The 18,888-nt window shown below is 39.2% G+C and overlaps 1 protein-coding gene across 1 annotated transcript in view; it reads left to right on the forward strand.

Moving 5' to 3' along the window:
• The window catches only part of LOC109847232 (galactokinase-like), a 12,954-nt gene extending 1,198 nt beyond the window's left edge, over positions 1 to 11,756 (forward strand). The window contains exons 5-7 of the mRNA XM_020416471.1: positions 10,901 to 10,978; positions 11,306 to 11,447; positions 11,646 to 11,756. Of these exons, the coding sequence (XP_020272060.1) occupies positions 10,901 to 10,978; positions 11,306 to 11,447; positions 11,646 to 11,756 (331 nt within the window). The remainder of the gene's footprint in view (positions 1 to 10,900; positions 10,979 to 11,305; positions 11,448 to 11,645) is intronic.

Raw genomic sequence — 18,888 nt, forward strand, 5'->3', positions numbered from 1 at the left:
TGTTCTGGCTGGTCGACCGCGGCGTCAAGTGCGGTCGACCGCGTCGGATTTTTGGGCTTGATTGCAGTTTCATGTTCTGTTTGGACTTAGTGTTTGGTATAAATACAAACACACGTTTTGGGGTTTCTAGGGAGTGGACAAGGGGTTTGTTTTGTGCACAGAAAAGAGAGTTTTTTGAGCAATTTGGTTAGAGTTTTGTTTGAGAGATTTTGAGTGATTTTGTAATCTCTATTTGTACTCTCTTCTCTATTAGTTAAAACCTATCTCATTCTTGCCCCGTGGACGTAGACAACTTGCCGAACCACGTAAAATTTGTTTGTTTGTGTTCGTGCCGTTTTTTGGATTGTGTTTGGCTTTCTCTCTCGGCATTTGTGTGATTTCCTCGGAACCCAACAAGTGGTATCAGAGCACAACATGAAGAATAATATCAAAGTTAAAAGTATTGGGTATTGAATGGTCAAATTAGAACTTTACGATGTCCAAGTTAATAAAAAAACTATACTTTTGAGGTATTATAGTTCTTTGCCAGTACCTCTTTAAAGAAAAATTTATTTATTTTTTTCACTATTGTTATTGTATTAATCTAAGAAGAAAGTGTATTGTGAGTATATGATATTTTAACATCTTGGTCTCCACACTCCTCTTTTCTGTGGCTTAAACGTCTTCTTTACTCCTTTAGGATTGCAGTAAGTATTCAAGATGAATGTGGTTCAACGTTCCGAAATCGTTGAACAAAATATGTCAACTTACAGGTTGCAATTTTATCTCGACACTTTCCTGCCTTAGCTTAATTTGGAGGTTTGGTCCTTATTTTATGACTTTAATCTCCATAATCTATAATTTTGGTTCCATCTGTGGACTAACCATTTATTATAGGACCATCTTTTCACTTTTTGATTACAAGGTTGATTCCAAATTGTGAACCAACTATTTATTGTAGGACCGTCTCTTGTTGATACTTGCATTGCCCATAATTTGGCATCAGTTCAGTAAGTTTGGAGAGAGCCCGAACTAATTAATAACCCTTTTGTAGCGATTTGCAACAAAACATGAATATGTGCATATCTTGTAGGGGTGTTTGTGCAAAAAGACCTTAATTTGGTGATGACACACATATTAAAGAGAGCATCGTTCTGTTTAGTTGTTTCCCCTACGATTTAATATGCTTTAAACTTGGATTGTTGTTAGTGTTATTATGTTGAGTAAATTGCTAGTATGGATGTATTCTTCTCTTATTAATTAAATTTTAAAACTTGAAGCAAACATAGCCATAAACTTAAGTTTTGGACCAAACTTATGTATACAAGCTTCTAAATTGTGACTTTAGATTATGCATAAGGAATATATTCTTAAACCCTATCCGCTGAATATCATATCTTATTGATTTTTTCATAACCTGGAGCATTGGTTCAGGATTTGCTTTATCGCTGGTAGTGGTTTGGAATCGCAGCGAGTCTTATAAGCAAGCTGTGAGCTAGATCATCTAAGTTGCAGAATTTAAAATCTGAGTAGGAACATATGATTGTTTATTTAATTTCATCAGAGCAGAAGTATTGTTATCAATGTTGGATTTAATCTAATAAATCTATTTGTGGGCACATATGATTAATCAATGTGTATTGCTATCTTTCAGGATAACCCACTAAAGTGATCAATTAAGTTGGGTTAATTTGGTATTTAAATAAGTCATGGGGTTATATGTGCAGATATCAGGTTGTAATTGTAATTTATTGAGGGGCTAAATTACAAAAGTACAACATCTATAAATAAGGGGTTATGGTCCCTAACCTAGGGTTACATTCTCTAATTCTCTACACCCCCATCTAGCTAGAGAAATTCGGATTTGGAGAAACCCTAAGGTTAGAAGATCATCAAAAACCCAAATCAAGTTTTCATCCATGGATTCAGGTATAAGCTTCCGCTCTTTTAGATTTTTTGTTAATCTCTTTGAATTAATCATGGCTATATGGATTTAGATCTCAAGTTTTGATTTAGATCTAACAAGTGGTATCAGAGCTACCTTGATTAATTCTTAGGGATTTAAGTTTTTATTGGGTTTTTGATCTTAAATCTCTGGTTAAAGATTCATTTTTTGGGTTCGGATGAACAGTAACGAAAATTTTCGGATGAACAGTAAAGTTTTGTTCGGATGAACAGTAAAGTTTTAACGAAAATTTAACGATTGGGCTTGGTCCGATTGCTCGGGCTGATCTTGCCCACTTTGTTCTTCAACTTTGATCCTGGCAATAATCTTCTGAGCCTGTTCGCCTTGAGAGATCAGTTGTCTCCAAGAACGACATTCTGCAACCCCTATTCGAGCTAGGATGTTGGTCTGCAGGTTGTGTCGACATGTCTCTACTAAGGTAGATTGTGTCATACCTGACGAACACCGGAGAGCCATGGTTCGGAACCTTTTAACGAAGGCTTTGACGGACTCCCTCTTCTTCTGCTTAGTGGCGAGAAGGGTATGGATGGAGACTTCTGTATCCTCTTCAAAAAATCTTGACAGGAAGAGTCTCTCTAAATCTGCCCACCTTTGGATAGGCAGTTTCCTAAACCATTCAAAGGCAACTCCCTTGAGGGTGCCAATGAACAATCGAGCCAGTACGGCGTCGTTTGATATCACATTCCCAGTCTGTGACTTGAAATGATAGATATGTTGATTCGGTGATCCCATGCCGTCAAAAGTTTGTAGCGTCGGGACTTCAAATTTTGGAGGATAAGGGGCTGCGTCCCATTCGGCAGGGTAGGGCCTGACAACTCCCTCATCTTAGAGCTCGCTTCTGTTAGCAATGACATTGAGGCGGGCTTCCAATTCCTTGATTTTAGTCGACTGAGGATTTTGCTCATACTCCGTCTCTCCTCCTTCATCAGAGGAAGATTCCAGGTTGTGGGCTTCTGGGTCAGAAGCCGTGTCATCAACCATTTTTCCCTTTCCTTTGCTTGTGTGAGGTCGGGACGAAGACGTTCTTTCCCTTCGGGAAGATTCTTGCCTGAGTGGCGAATCTGTCTTCTGAGATTTGGCCTTGTCTGCGACGAGTTGAGTCAACAGGGCCAGGAGTTCATTGATGGCCTCTTGCTGAGATTTGAGCATGGCCTCCTGCTCATCAAGTCTCTTTGCGAGATCTTCACAGTTTCCTGTCATATAAGCGAAGCTCTCATGTTCAACAAAAGAGCTTGACGATTGGGACTCTGCGATGGCTGAGTGTTCATCATCGGAATTGGTTCCTCTGGCCAAACTCCGATAGTTGACAGGGAGAATAGCTCTTGTTCGCGTCCGAGTGCGTTGGTAGATTCCTTCAAACTCGTTAGCGATTTCTCTGACGGTCGTGAACGACTTGCCCTCAGAGTCATTCGAATAGGACCTGAGGCTTTCCCTCTTCGCATCACATGATAGTGACCTCTAGGGACTTCCACCTGTGCGAACGTCGTTGTTGATTGGGCAAAACAACGTTCGTAAATTGGTTGAACACCAATAGTTGGGCCGCATATGAGCAGCATTGATATCCCGAGAGGACCGTAGGAATCAGTCGCTCATATTGGAATGAACGAATGACTGGTTGCATCGGTCTTGCTCTCGATGTGAACTCTCTCGAATATGTTGTAAAGATTCGAGGAGAATTACTCACTGATTGTGAGGTTTGAATTAGAACCCCCAGTCCATGATTGGATAGGACTGGCTCTTGGTGAACATGGATCTGGTTGAGATGCCTTGAATTCCATGATTGGATAGGACTGGCTCTTGGTGAACATGGATCTGGTTGAGATGCCTTGAATCCATGAACTTCGCATATCCGCCCCTCAATCTGGTCGCGCTACGCAGACTATTCGGACGCGAGGGTGGATTTGGAACTTAGGACGCGAGGGTCGCGTTTGGCACTTGAGACGCGAGGGTCACGTTTAGCACTTAGGATGCGAGGGTCGCGTCTGGCACTTAAGACGCGAAGGTCGCGTTTGGCACTTGAAACGCGAAGGTCGCGTTTGGCACTTGAAATGCGAAGGTCGCGTTTGGCACTTGAAATGCGAGGGTCGCGTTTTGGTTTGGCGACATGAGGGTCGCGTTCTTCATGGCCGACGCGAGGGTCGAGTTTTGACTGGGAAACGCGAAGTTGAAGTTCGCGTTCAATGAAGGCTTGAGGTTCGCGTTTTGGCTGTAAGACGCGCCACTGAGGGCCGCGTTCAATCTGGTTCTCGCGAAGCTCATGTTTGAGCTCAGGGTCGCGTTTAGGCTCATGAACGCGAAGTTCGCGTTGGTTGGAGAATCGACTTTCTCGAAGTTGTGCTCGTCGCTGAGACCTTCTTCTTCGATGAGCAGCGTTCTTCTTGGCCTGTTTTAAGGCTTTTGCAGAGGCATCATCGGCGTTTATGGAGCTCGTCTCCTCTCTAAGCCGTTTATGGCCTGAAACACATCGTGTTGACGCGGATGTGGGATATTCAACTCGCTGGGCGAGTTCGGCTGAGGCTAAGCTCGCTCCCGAAGCAGAGGGGCTGTTCGACAAATTGTGGCCAAAGGAGAGGACTTTCTTTGGCACTCCATCAATAGTTGGAGATTTAGTCTTCTTGGAGACTTTGTAGATCTTTTGATTTTGATTCCTTTGATCTCGGTTACAACTTGATTACAAAAGAGAGGAGAACGAAATTGGTTCTTCCTCTTTGTTTAAAACTGGGTTCTTCACGGTGGCGATGGAGTGCCTCCCTCGAATGCTTGCGTCGAGTTTGCTCTCCGTTGACGATCCGCACGTCTTGATTCACTGGAACGATGTCTTCTCCTCACGATTTGACGTTGTGGAGAACTTGCGTGGCAAGTTTTAGAACTCTTGATGAGTTGATAACTCTGAACGAGTTTGAAACTCTATGAAAGAGTTGATTTGAACCGAAAGTTCGGTTAATAAGCCAAGGATCAAAGCCTCTGGATCTCGGTTGCTGAAGAATGCTTCCAGATCCAATGATTGAAGAAGCTCCTATTGCTGATCTCTCCCTTTGCTGCCAAGTCTCAGCTCCGAATAAATGCCAACCTTCAGTGGTCGATCCGAGCCCAAAATTCCAACCGGAAGAGAGCCGCCCCTGAACTGAATTGATCTTCAGTTATTTATAGAGGATTAAGGGGGTGAAACCGCCCCTTAAATCTCTCCTAAGTGGGGTGTAACCGTCCTTAAATCGTGGGACACGGTTTTAGAACCGTTCAACTCATGTTGAATGAGTCAAACGCCAACGTTGGCGTTCAGGACCCTAACCTCGCGTCTTTGAATTGAGACGCGAGGTTGGGTGTTGGCTGAACATCATTGAACGCGAGGGTCGCTCACGTTTGGCTTGTGCATTGTCGACGCGAGGGTCGCCGTTGGTTGAACACCATTGAACGCGAGGGTCGCTCACGTTTGGCTTGTGCATTGTCGACGCGAGGGTCGCCGTGGCTTGACGACGAACCTCTCTTGTGTAGATTGTTCATGAGGAATGTGAGATGTTTGTGTGTATGCTTTCGTGTAAATATTTAATCGGCCCAAAGGAAGGTTAATATTTATTTAGACTGTATACACATCTGCGATGATAAGCGTGTGACAATTATAAGGTTTACATGTGAATAATGAATCGATCCAAAGATAGTTTCATTATTTGACATGAGTTATTGTCAATGTTTGATCATTGCAACAAGGTATCACTTACAAGTTAATATTACTGTCCAAAGACTTGATATTAATGTTGTGCCGGTATCTTGGATGGGGATTGTCATTATTTGAATTTTATTGATTATGGTTATTGATGTGAGCATTTTTGTTTTATTTCAGCTAATGCATCTGCTGCAACAATTTCTGCTAACATCAACTCAATTCCCATGCTAAATGGGACAAACTTCAAGGTTTGGAAAGAGAACATATTAATTGTTCTTGGCTGCATGGATCTTGACTATGCATTAAGAACTGAACAACCCCAACCTCTCAATGCGGATAGCACTCCTGATGCAAAGAAGGAGCATGAGAAGTGGGAGCGTTCAAATCGCATGAGTCTTATGATCATTAAGCGCGGCGTTCCGGAAGCCTTCAGGGGCATAGAATCCGAAGGGATTACTAAGGCTAAAGATTTCCTTGCCGAAATTGAGAAGCGTTTTGCGAAAAACGATAAGGTAGAAACAAGCACGCTTTTAGCTCGCTTGATTTCAATGAAGTATAAGGGCAAAGGAAATATCAGGGAGTACATTATGGAAATGTCTCATATTGCTTCAAAGCTTAAGGCACTTAAACTCGATCTTTGTGACGAGTTATTAGTGCATCTGGTTTTGTTGTCTCTTCCTGCACAGTTTAACCAATTTAAGGTCAGTTATAACTGTCAAAAGGAGAAATGGACTCTAAATGAGCTCATTTCATACTGTGTGCAAGAAGAAGACAGGTTGAAGCAAGATAAGACAGAAAGTGCTCATTTGGCCTATGCCTCTAAGGATAAGGGCAAGAAAAGGAAGAATGATAAGGAAGCTGCTAAGGGTCCAGTTGAGAAGAAACAACATAAGGATAATCAGGGTTGTTTCTTCTGTAAGAAGCCTGGACATGTAAAGAAGGACTGTACAAAATATCACGCCTGGCGTGATAATAAGGGTACGTTCCTTGCTTTGGTCTGTTCTGAGGTTAATTTAGCTTCAGTACCTAGAAACACTTGGTGGTTAGACTCTGGTGCTACTACTCACATAAGTGTTTCTATGCAGGGTTGCCTGAGCTACCGAAAGCCAAGTGATGTTGAAAGACACATCTTTGTGGGCGACGGACAATCGGTAGATGTGGAAGCAATTGGGCACTTTAGGTTGTTGTTAGGAACTGGTTATTATTTGGATTTAAAAGATACTTTTGTAGTACCGTCTTTTAGACGGAATTTGGTTTCTGTTTCTGTATTGGACAAATCAGGTTATTCTTGTTCATTTGGAAACAGTCAATTCAGTTTATCTTTTAATTCAAATGTTGTGGGAACCGGTTACTTGAGTATTTATGACAACCTATATTTGCTTGATACAATTGCTTCTTACAATGAATCCTTGCATGTGGAATCACGTGGTACTAAGCGTAAATTAAATAAGGAAAATTCGGCGACATTATGGCATAAGCGCTTAGGTCATATCTCAAAAGGTAGAGTTGAGCGTCTTGTGTCTGATGGCATTTTGGATTCCCTTGATTTTTCGGACTTCGACGTATGTGTTGAATGTATCAAGGGAAAACAGACCAAAGTGAAGAGATTAGGTGCCAACAGATCTTCGGATGTCTTAGAATTGATACATACGGATATTTGTGGGCCATTCCCTACGGAATCCTGGAATGGTCAACAATATTTTATATCATTCATAGACGATTACTCACGTTATGGGCACCTATATCTTATTCATGAAAAATCTGAGTCTCTGGACATGTTCAAAGCCTATAAAGCTGAAGTTGAGAATCAACTCAACAGAAGAATTAAAACCGTCAGATCTGATCGTGGTGGTGAGTACTACGGTAGATATGATGGTTCAGGTGAACAACGTCCAGGACCATTTGCTAGATACCTAGAGGAATGCGGTATCGTCCCACAGTACACTATGCCGGGTTCACCTAGCATGAATGGTGTAGCTGAAAGACGAAACAGGACTCTTAAGGATATGGTAAGAAGTATGATTGCTCATTCTTCTTTACCAGAGTCACTCTGGGGAGAAGCACTTAAGACAGCAGCTTACATTCTGAATAGAGTACCAAGTAAAGCAGTTGCTAAAACACCTTATGAGCTTTGGACTGGTCGAAAGCCCAGTTTAAAGCATTTACATATTTGGGGATGTCCAGCTGAGGCAAGGCCTTATAGGCCAAATGAAAAGAAATTGGACTCCAAAACAGTTAGCAGCTACTTTATTGGGTACCCTGATCGCTCTAGGGGCTATAAGTTTTATGATCCCACTATAAGGAATATTTTTGAGACGGGAACAGCAACATTCTTTGAGGATGTTGAGTTTGGGGGGAGAAATAAGGTTAGAGACATTAGTTTTGAGGAGGAATTGGCTTCAGATCCAATCCATACAGTTACTTTTGACAATATTCAGGTTCCTATACCTGTTGTTGCTCAAGAAGTAAATCCGGAACCTCAAGATGATAATGTTGAACAACTCCCTGTTCCAGAAGAACAAACTCAACAACCTCAAGAACCAGTGCCATTAAGGAGATCCACGAGAGAAAGGAGAAATGCTATTCCGGATGATTATATTGTATTTCTCCAAGAACATGAGGAAAGTAGTGGAATGTTAGAAGATGATCCAATCAACTTCTCTCAGGCCATGAAAAGTTCTAACTCTCAACAGTGGATTGATGCCATGAATGAAGAGTATAAGTCTATGCAAGACAATAAGGTTTGGGAACTTGTCCCATTGCCAGAAGGTGCAAAACCAATTGGTTGTAAATGGATTTTTAAAACCAAGCGGGATGCAAACGGTAATGTGGAGAGGTATAAGGCGCGTCTTGTGGCTAAAGGCTATACTCAAAAGGAAGGCATTGATTATACAGAGACTTTCTCTCCGGTTTCATCGAAAGACTCTTTCAGAATAATCATGGCACTTGTTGCTCATTATGATCTTGAGTTACATCAGATGGATGTTAAGACTGCATTTCTCAATGGAGACATTGATGAGATGATTTATATGGTGCAACCAGAAAACTTTGTGTCAGGAGACCCAAAGAATATGGTTTGCAAATTAAGGAAATCCATCTATGGACTCAAGCAAGCTCCTCGTCAATGGTATCATAAGTTTCAACAAATAGTTATCTCGTTCGGTTTTGAGATGAACATTGTTGATGACTGTGTATATCACAAGTTCAGTGGGAGTAAGTATATTTTTCTGGTTCTGTATGTGGATGACATCTTGCTTGCCACTAATGATATAGGCATGTTGCACGAAACCAAGAGATTTCTATCAAAGAATTTTGAGATGAAAGATCTTGGGGACGCCTCTTTTATATTAGGGATCCAGATACATCGAGATCGCTCTCGGGGTATTCTTGGATTATCACAAAAGAGCTATATCGATAAGGTACTTAAAAGGTTTGGCATGCAAGATTGCAGACCAGGTGACACCCCTGTTGCTAAAGGAGACAAGTTTAGTCTCAATCAGTGCCCTAAAGGTAACCTTGAAATTCAGGAAATGCAGAAGATTCCTTATGCTTCGGCTGTAGGAAGTCTAATGTATGCTCAGGTATGTACGCGTCCGGATATTGCGTACATTGTTGGGATGTTAGGCAGATACTTAAGCAACCCTGGTATGGATCATTGGATAGCAGTCAAAAGGGTTATGAGGTATCTTCAGAAAACAAAAGATTACATGCTCACATACAGAAAATCAGAGAAATTAGAGGTCATTGGGTATTCGGACTCTGATTTTGCTGGATGCCAAGATAGCAGGAAGTCTACATCAGGCTACATTTATATGTTAGCAGGAGGAGCTATATCATGGAAAAGTGTCAAACAAACACTAGTAGCTTCCTCCACTATGGCAGCAGAATTTGTAGCTTGCTATGAGGCATCCAATCAGGGAATATGGCTGCGAAATTTTGTCACGGGACTGCGCATTTTGGAAAATGTTGAAAGACCACTAAGGTTATATTGTGACAATAAATCTGCAGTAATGTATTCCAATAACAACAGGAGCTCAACTAAGTCAAAACATATTGACATTAAGTTCCTGGTTGTGAAAGAAAGGGTACAGAGTGGACAGATATCCATAGAGCACATTGGGACAAACTCCATGTTAGCTGATCCTCTTACTAAGGGATTGCCACCTAAGGTCTTTCATGAGCATACTGCTCATATGGGTGTGGTATTATTTGAGGATATTATGTTTTAGTGGGAGTTTGTATTTGTGGTGCTTTATGTTTGTTTGTATTGTCTGATCAGAATAAAGTTTTCAGTTAAGACACTCTGTTACATTATGTTTGGTTTTGACCTCACTAAGGAGGACCAGTTGAAAATAGACATGTACTGATCACATTGCATGTAATTTTCATGCTGTACATCCATGATTGATCTATGTCATTTGATTGTATTGGTATATGTGACCATTGATAAATGTGACGAAGGCCACTTTGATCCTATATTGATATAGTCAATGGACGAGATTGTTCGGAAATACCATTTCAGTGATAGCAATTTTTGAGCTCATAAGGTTATACACAATTTAAGGAATCATATGGTGCCCAAGTGGGAGATTGTTGGATTTAATCTAATAAATCTATTTGTGGGCACATATGATTAATCAATGTGTATTGCTATCTTTCAGGATAACCCACTAAAGTGATCAATTAAGTTGGGTTAATTTGGTATTTAAATAAGTCATGGGGTTATATGTGCAGATATCCGGTTGTAATTGTAATTTATTGAGGGGCTAAATTACAAAAGTACAACATCTATAAATAAGGGGTTATGGTCCCTAACCTAGGGTTACATTCTCTAATTCTCTACACCCCCATCTAGCTAGAGAAATTCGGATTTGGAGAAACCCTAAGGTTAGAAGATCATCAAAAACCCAAATCAAGTTTTCATCCATGGATTCAGGTATAAGCTTCCGCTCTTTTAGATTTTTTGTTAATCTCTTTGAATTAATCATGGCTATATGGATTTAGATCTCAAGTTTTGATTTAGATCTAACAATCAAGTGTTTCATCAGAGCAAAATTAGTAAAAATATCTCTTTGTGATCAATGAGTAAGTTGCTTTTCACTATAGTTCATTTCAACATTAAACTATGGTGTTAGCAAAAGCAAGTTCGATCAGCAAAATGAAATCATAAACATAATCATTTAATTATGTATTGAAACTTGCCTGAGAGATCATAGGCTAGTTAAGTGGTATTACATTTGCACTTCTTATTTTAACAAAAAGGTCGGTAAGTTCTAAAGTGTCAAAACTTGCAGTGAGGAAGACATTCTTAAGAGACTCGGTGATTTGATGAATGACAGTCATTATAGCTACAATGTTCTATATGAGTGCAGGTAAGTTCTATGGTTATATTAGTCCTTTAAATCTTTCATATTTTGCAAGTAGTCCCTCAAATTTTCTAGTTGTTTTGAAATTAAGTCATTGAAATTGCTATTGGATACCCCAATTCCTATAAGTTGTTTCAAATTCATCCCTAATTCCTACTTCTACTCTCTTGATTGGAGAGAGTAATTTCAAAATATGAAAGATTTAATGGAATAAATTGAGAAAACCTATATAAACTACTTGAGAGAACCCGATTTTAGTGGTGGAAAATCCTTAAGATAACCGGCTATGTTTAATTGTAACTGTTATGTTGCTTTCGCATGTGTTTTCTCTAGTTGCCCAGAGTTGGAAGAGCTTGTGAAAGTTTGTCGAGACAATGGAGCACTTGGAGTGAGACTTACTGGTGCTGGATGGGGTGGCTGTGCAGTTGCTTTAGTTAAAGAAAGTATCGTCCCTCAGTTCATTCTCAATTTAAAGGTCAGTTATTTGCGACTGCTTGTAATTTGATCCTAGAATCATATAATATTCTCTAGGATTAATTGCACATAGACCCTTTGTAGTATCGTTGATTTGAGTTGACCACGCCTAGCTCATTGTTCATTAAAATCATGAGTTCTCTCATAGAAAACATAACACTTCAAACTTGTGCAACTAAAATCCTTTTAACTATTGCAGGAGTCATTCTACCAGTCTATGATTGGGAAGGGTATCATCAACAAGAATGATCTTCATCTTTATGTCTTTGTCTCCAAGCCTTCAAGCGGCGCTGCAATATTCAAGCTTTAAGTTGAATTCTTCTCAAGCGTGATTGCCTCTATTTGATCCTAGCCTTGGGAATGAGAGAACATTTTTTTCTAATAAAAATATTTTCTGAAAAAATTATCGTTAAGCTTTTAACTATAGTTTTTGTATAGATAATAATAGAAACCATGTTACATTTGACTGCAGATAATTAACATGGGTTGGACGCAATAATTCAGTAAGATATGAAATTATTATGGATTTCTGTAAGTAGATAATTATGTATTACACAGAGACTAATATTTTATGTATTAAATCATATGTATATTTGCCAATAGAATTTTTTTGACTCATTTTTTGAATCGGAATTCTATTTCTACTTTCGAATTCTCGAAGGATTCTATTTGGACAAAAAAACTCCTAGCCAAAAGTTTGCAAAAAGCCCCCAAAAAGTTTGCAAAGGGCCCCCAAAAAGTTTGCAAAGAGCCCCCAAAAAGTTTACGAAAAGGTCCCAATAGTTTGCAAAAGGCCCCCTAAAAATTTATAAAAAACACCCCAAAAATATTATATACATAACTGCTATAGTTAAATGGACAAATGAGCGGTCCGTTTATTAAATGGGCGGGCAAAAACACGTCTATTTAGAAAATATTAAAGAGGTCATAAATGGGTAAATGAGCAAAACATGCCCGCCCATCTAATATTCAAACCCACCTATTTAACATCTCTAGCTAGATGAGTTTACATTTAAGAAACACTTATATGTCAAGTGGTTGTTTATAGTAATTTCAGCCTCAAGCAGTTGAAGGAAACAAGCAATCCACTGATTTAGTGTATGAGATTATTTTTGAAGAAGGAAACATGCTTGTCATGGAAAATAACTTGATCCAAAAGATGAACAATTAGGTTATATTTATGAAATCGATAAAAGAGAGGAAAAATTGCTTCAAGGCCCCAAAAATCAAAATGTGATATGGCCAAGCCCCATGTATTATTCCTACTGTGTATTAGCCCCGTTACACTTCCCAATATGTGTTCCAGCTCATGTTTACATTTCCCAAGAAAAAAAACAAAAATACCCAAACTACCCCTTCCCTCTTCTTCTTCTCCTTCTCTACCAATCCTTTTTTTCCCTAGAGATCACAACTCAATCCTCGCTCTCCGCATCACCTCACGGTCCACCATCTTCATCTCCGACCGCTCCCTCGCCCACCGTGCCCTCGTCCACCACGAGGCCCACTTATCCGACCGCCTCCCCGCTAGCGAGCCCAACCGCGTCGGATCCTTTTGGGCATCCTTCCCCGCCCCCGCCACCATCAGCCTCATCTCAGCCGACGGCCGCGTGAACCTCTTCGATCGTCCGATCTCGACGTCCCGTCGCATAGAGCAGCACCCCCTCCATCTCATCTGCCTCTCCGACTCCCCCTTCCTCCGCCGCAAAGTCCCCGCTCTCAAATGGGTTGGATCGGGGAGATGAAGTGGGTGAGGGTCTTGGATGTTTCCTCAAATGGGTTCGATGGGTTCGTTTCTGATTCGATCGAGAGGTTGAAGTTCCTACGGAGGTTGATTTTTTCTGGAAATGGGTTTGTTGGCGGCTTGCCCAAATCAATGAGTTTCAATGAGAGGGTGTAAATATGAGTATGTGTGGCTATATGTTTGATGAAATGACTCAAAAAACTCAATTTTTTGCTGTAATATGGAGTTTGGACATGTACTGTGACTTTGTTTTGATAATGTAATATTTCCCGAGTAAATCATGTGTGATCTGACACTATGTTTACACTTGCAGACGATTAGCTATATAGGGAGTGAATTTATCTACTATCCAACTCAATGAAGAAAATGGCGATGAGGATGAAGTCAAATGACGGTAGACGAGGCTTATCGGGTTATTGGGTTTCGGATCTGTGTCAGATGGTATATCAGACTCAGAGATAACCAGCGATCGACAGTAGAGGGTGGGGCTCGTCGCTGGAGCAGGATAGTTGGAGGGATGAGGAGGGGCAAAGGGAAGAGAGGCGGCGGCGGAGGCGGATGTGATACACTTTTGTAACGAACCGATCGCCACAACCGAGCAACTTGCAACGAACCGATCGCCGGTTGATATGAGTTATGGATGTGAAACACTTTTGTATGTATGAACTGAAATACTTTTGGGTGTATGTAATAGCTAAATACTTTTGTATGTATGTAGTAGTTGTGTATATGAACTGAAATACTTTTGTAGGGATGTGAACTATAATGCAAATGTGATATAAAATTGATGCACAAATTTATCCTATTAACTATTGAAATACTTGTATATATCATTAACTATTGAAATACTTTTGTTAGCTTGTTAAGTTACTCTGTTAGATTGTTAAGTTACATAGGTAACATGTTAACTTTTCTTAGTAGCTTGTTAAATTACACAGATAACATGTTAACTTTCGCAGGTAGATTGTTAAGTTACACATGTAACATGTTAACTTTCACAGTTAGATTGTTAAGTTACACAGATAACTTGTTAACTTTCTTTGTTAACTTGTTAAGTTACACATGTAACATGTTAACTTTCGCAGTTAGATTGTTAAGTTACATAGATAACTTGTTAACTTTCTTGGTTAACTTGTTAATTTACCCAGCTAACATGTTAACTTTATTTGTTCGCTTGTTAAGCTACTCAGATAATATAAGTATATGCCCACCTACAAAAAATGTGAATGTTGAGGATTTATATATGTCAATATCTGTGTATACTTGTCCTATTAACTATTTCAATACTTACATATGTCATTAACTATTGAAATACTTTTGTTAGCTGTGTATATTCGTCCTCAACGTTCATATACACAGCTATTGACATATATAACTATTGAAATACTTATTTATGTCATCAGTTGTGTATATTCGTCCTCAACGAATATACATAAATAAGTATTACAATAGTTAGCATGATAATTAGTTGGCTTGGAATTGGCCTGCGTTTTAGAAGAGAAGAAGAAGAATTAGCACCTATTCACACTTGAAAACATCAACAATCAAGAATTTAATAGTCAACAACCAAGACCCTCACCCACTTCATCTCCTCGATCCAACCCATTTGAGGGAGGTGGGGTTAGAGAAGCATGTTACAAATTAACGTGATATGTTACACCTTATGGATAGCACGTTACAAATTATAGTTAACATGTAAGATGTGATAGTTATCAATTTATATATAATAGTTAACATCTTAACTATAATAGTTAATATGTTAACAATAACAGTTAACATGTTAAATTACACAGATAACATGTTAACTTTCGCAGATAGATTGTTAAGTTACACATGTAACATGTTAACTTTCGCAGTTAGATTGTTAAGTTATACAGATAACTTGTTAACTTTCTTTGTTAACTTGTTAAGTTACACATGTAACATGTTAACTTTCGCAGTTAGATTGTTAAGTTACACAGATAACTTGTTAACTTTATTTGTTAACTTGTTAATTTACCCAGCTAACATGTTAACTTTATTTGTTCGCTTGTTAAGCTACTCAGATAACATAAGTATATGCCCACCTACAAAAAATGTGAATGTTGAGGGTTTATATATGTTAATATATGTGTATATTTGTCCTATTAACTATTTCAATACTTACATATGTCATTAACTATTGAAATACTTTTGTTAGCTGTGTATATTCGTCCTCAACGTTCATATACACAGCTATTGACATATATAACTATTGAAATACTTATTTATGTCATCAGCTGTTTATATTCGTCCTCAACGAATATACATAAATAAGTATTTCAATAGTTAGCATGATAATTAGTTGGCTTGGAATTAGCCTGCGTTTTAGAAGAGAAGAAGAAGAATTAGCACCTATTCACACTTGAAAACATCAACAATCAAGAATTTAATAGTCAACAACCAAGACCCTCACCCACTTCATCTCCTCGATCCAACCCATTTGAGGGAGGTGGGGTTAGAGAAGCATGTTACAAATTAACATGATATGTTACACCTTATGGATAGCACATTACAAGTTATAGTTAACATGTTGGCTTTTACATTTAACATGCGTTCATATTATAGTTAACATGTAAGCTATGATAGTTATCAGTTTATATATAATAGTTAACATGTTAACTACAATAGTTAACATGTTAACTACAATAGTTAACATGTTAACTACAATAGTTAACATGTTAACAATAACAGTTAACATATTAACTACAACGATTAACATGTTAACTACAACGGTTAACATGTTAACTACAACAGTTAACATGAAACAGGTAAATGTTCACAGTCAATCAGCTATAGTTTACATGTATTAAGTAAAACATAACAGTCTACATGAAACAGGTAAATGTTCACAGTCAATCAGCTATAGTTTACATGTATTAAGTAAAACATAACAGTCAATGTACTAAACTTAACATTTAAAAGAAAATCAGCTATAGTTTACATGTATTAAGTAAAACATAACAGTCAATGTACTAAACTTAACATTTAAAAGAAAAGCAATGATCTTGAATGAAAATGTTCTGCCATTTACTGATCAAGTAAAAGACTCATATATGAGTGAGTAATTAAAAATAGCTTTGTATATTCATTAATCTCCAGATCCATATATGAACATATAACCCCAACATTCCATAATTAAAAATAGCTTTGTATATTCATTAATCTCCAGATCCATATATGAACATATAACCCCAACATTCCTTGTACTTGATCTCCAAATAACAAAAGTATATGAACATATAACCCCAACATTCCTTGTACTTGATCTCCAAATAACAAAAGTATTCCAAGCCACAATTCCCATGCCTCCATTCTACATACATGAACCCGCATCACTTGCTTAATCCTCTGCAGTTAAAACAATAAAAGACTTTCCAGTCAAACGAATCAAAAGGATAAGCATAAGAGTGGCACTACAGGCATACCCCCAACCACACCTTGGGGCACCCCCCTCTCACAGCTACAGTGCACGAGACCCACTTTAGATTTTTAAAAAATCTAAAGTGGGCCCCGTGCACTGTAGTTGAGAGAGGGGGTGTGCCCCAAGGTATGGTTGAGGGTGTGCCTGTAGTATTTTCCTAAGTATAAATGAATTTTATAGTTATCAACCTTCTCATCGGTATAAACTTGAAACTGAAGCTTTCTGATTCTGATGCTAATGCTTCTGCAACTGGCAACCGCCGAAAATGAAAACGCACAGAGTTGCTGCAGCCACTCCAACAGAACAGAGGGCTCCAACACTGCTAATAACTCTCCATCGCCAATAAGCCTGCACTCCTTCTCCAGCTCCTCGCTATCGCAAACACTCAACCTCCTCCTCTCGCGCTGAAGCGCTTCCTCATGCTCACATTACCATCACCTACGAGCACGCACCTCATCCTTCACCCTCACCCTCACCATCCTATTCTCCGTCTTCTCGATGTCGAAGCTCCTGACGAAAGAGGAGGAGGAGACGACGGTGACGAAGGAGAGGACGGAGTGGAGGAAGTGGGAGAGGAGGATGAAGTAGGCGTGGCCCGGCTGGAGCCTGTCCGAAGCGGAGAGGGCGAGGACTTTGCGGCCGAGGAAGGGGGAGTCGGAGCGACAGATGAGGTGGATGAGGTGCTGCTCCATGCGGCGGGACATCGAGATCGGACGATTGAAGAGGTTCACACGGCCGTCAACTGAGATGAGGCTGAGGGAAGGATGCCCAAAAGGATCCGACGCGGTTGGGCTCGCTGGTGGGGAGGCAGTCGGATAAGTGGGCCCCGTGGTGGACGAGGGCACAGTGGGCGAGAGAGCGGTCGGAGATGAAGATGGTGGGCCGGGAGGTGATGCGGAGAGTGAGGATTGAGTTGTGGCCTCTAGGGGAAAAAAGGATTGGCAAAGAACGAGAAGAAGAAGAAGAAGAAGAGGGGAGGGGTAGTTTGGGTTTTTTGGTTTTTTTATTGAGAAATGTAAACATGAGCTGGAACACATCTTGGGAAGTGTAATGGGTCTAATAAACATTAGGAATAATACATGAGACTTGGGCATATCACATTTTGTTTTTTGGGGCCTTGAAGCAATTTTCCTTAAAAGAGATAAATTTTGCTAATTAAATCCACGATTTTGCTAGTAAAATTTTAAAAATGGTCTTTTTTTAAAAAAAATTCCTTACCTGTTTTGTTTGTGTGTAAAGGAACAGACCCGTGAATTTTCATTCAAGTACGCTGTGAATCCGTTCAGAGATTTGGGCTCGAAGCCTGGCCCGGGTCGACACCCGTTTTGATGTTTGCAAAATACCGGTTCAAAGAGATGCTCCCCTCAACCATAAACCTTCCGCTTTTGCCTTCTCTTTCTTCTGAGGAGCGGCATGAAGCACTTTCCCCATTTCTTTTTTTTTCTTCTAATTTCCTTTAAAAAAACATGCCCACCCATTTAATATCCAAACCCACCTATTTAACATCTCTAGCTAGATGAGTTTACATTTAAGAAACACTTATATTATATGTCAAGTGGTTGTTTATAGTAATTTCAGCCTCAAGCGGTTGAAGGGAACAAGCAATCCACCGATTTAGTGTATGAGATTATTTTTGAAGAAGGAAACATGCTTGTCATGGAAAATAAATTGATCCAAAAGATGAACAATTAGGTTATATTTATGAAATCGATAAAAGAGATAAATTTTGCTAATTAAATCCACGATTTCGCTAGTAAAATTTTAAAAACGGTCTTTTAAAAAAAAATTCCTTACCTGTTTTGTTTGTGTGTAAGGGGCCGTTTGGTTGGTTTCCTAAAAACCAAGAAAAGAAAATTGGTACAAGGAAACCAATAAAATAATATTTTTATCCATTTCCATCCCTAAAACTCACCCACAACATCCAATAAAATAATAATTTTATCCTCCAACTCATCTCATTTCATCTCATTTCTTACCTTTAAAAATAAACCAAACACAAAAAATATGTCACATCATCCAACTCATCACATCTCATCTTATCTCATTTTTAAAAATCACACACATCATCCAATAATATTGTGACAACTCATCTCATCTCATTAAACCTTCATTTCCATCCATTTCCTCAAAAAAAAAAAAGAAATTGATTTCCTTAAGTATGTGTCACATCATCCAATAATATACCTTCAACTTATCTCATCTCATCTATTTTCTTATTTTTAAAAATGAACCAAACACAAACAACCTCAAAACATCATC

The sequence above is a fragment of the Asparagus officinalis genome, chromosome 7 (genome assembly GCF_001876935.1).
Source record: "Asparagus officinalis chromosome 7, Aspof.V1, whole genome shotgun sequence".
NCBI lineage: Eukaryota > Viridiplantae > Streptophyta > Magnoliopsida > Asparagales > Asparagaceae > Asparagus > Asparagus officinalis.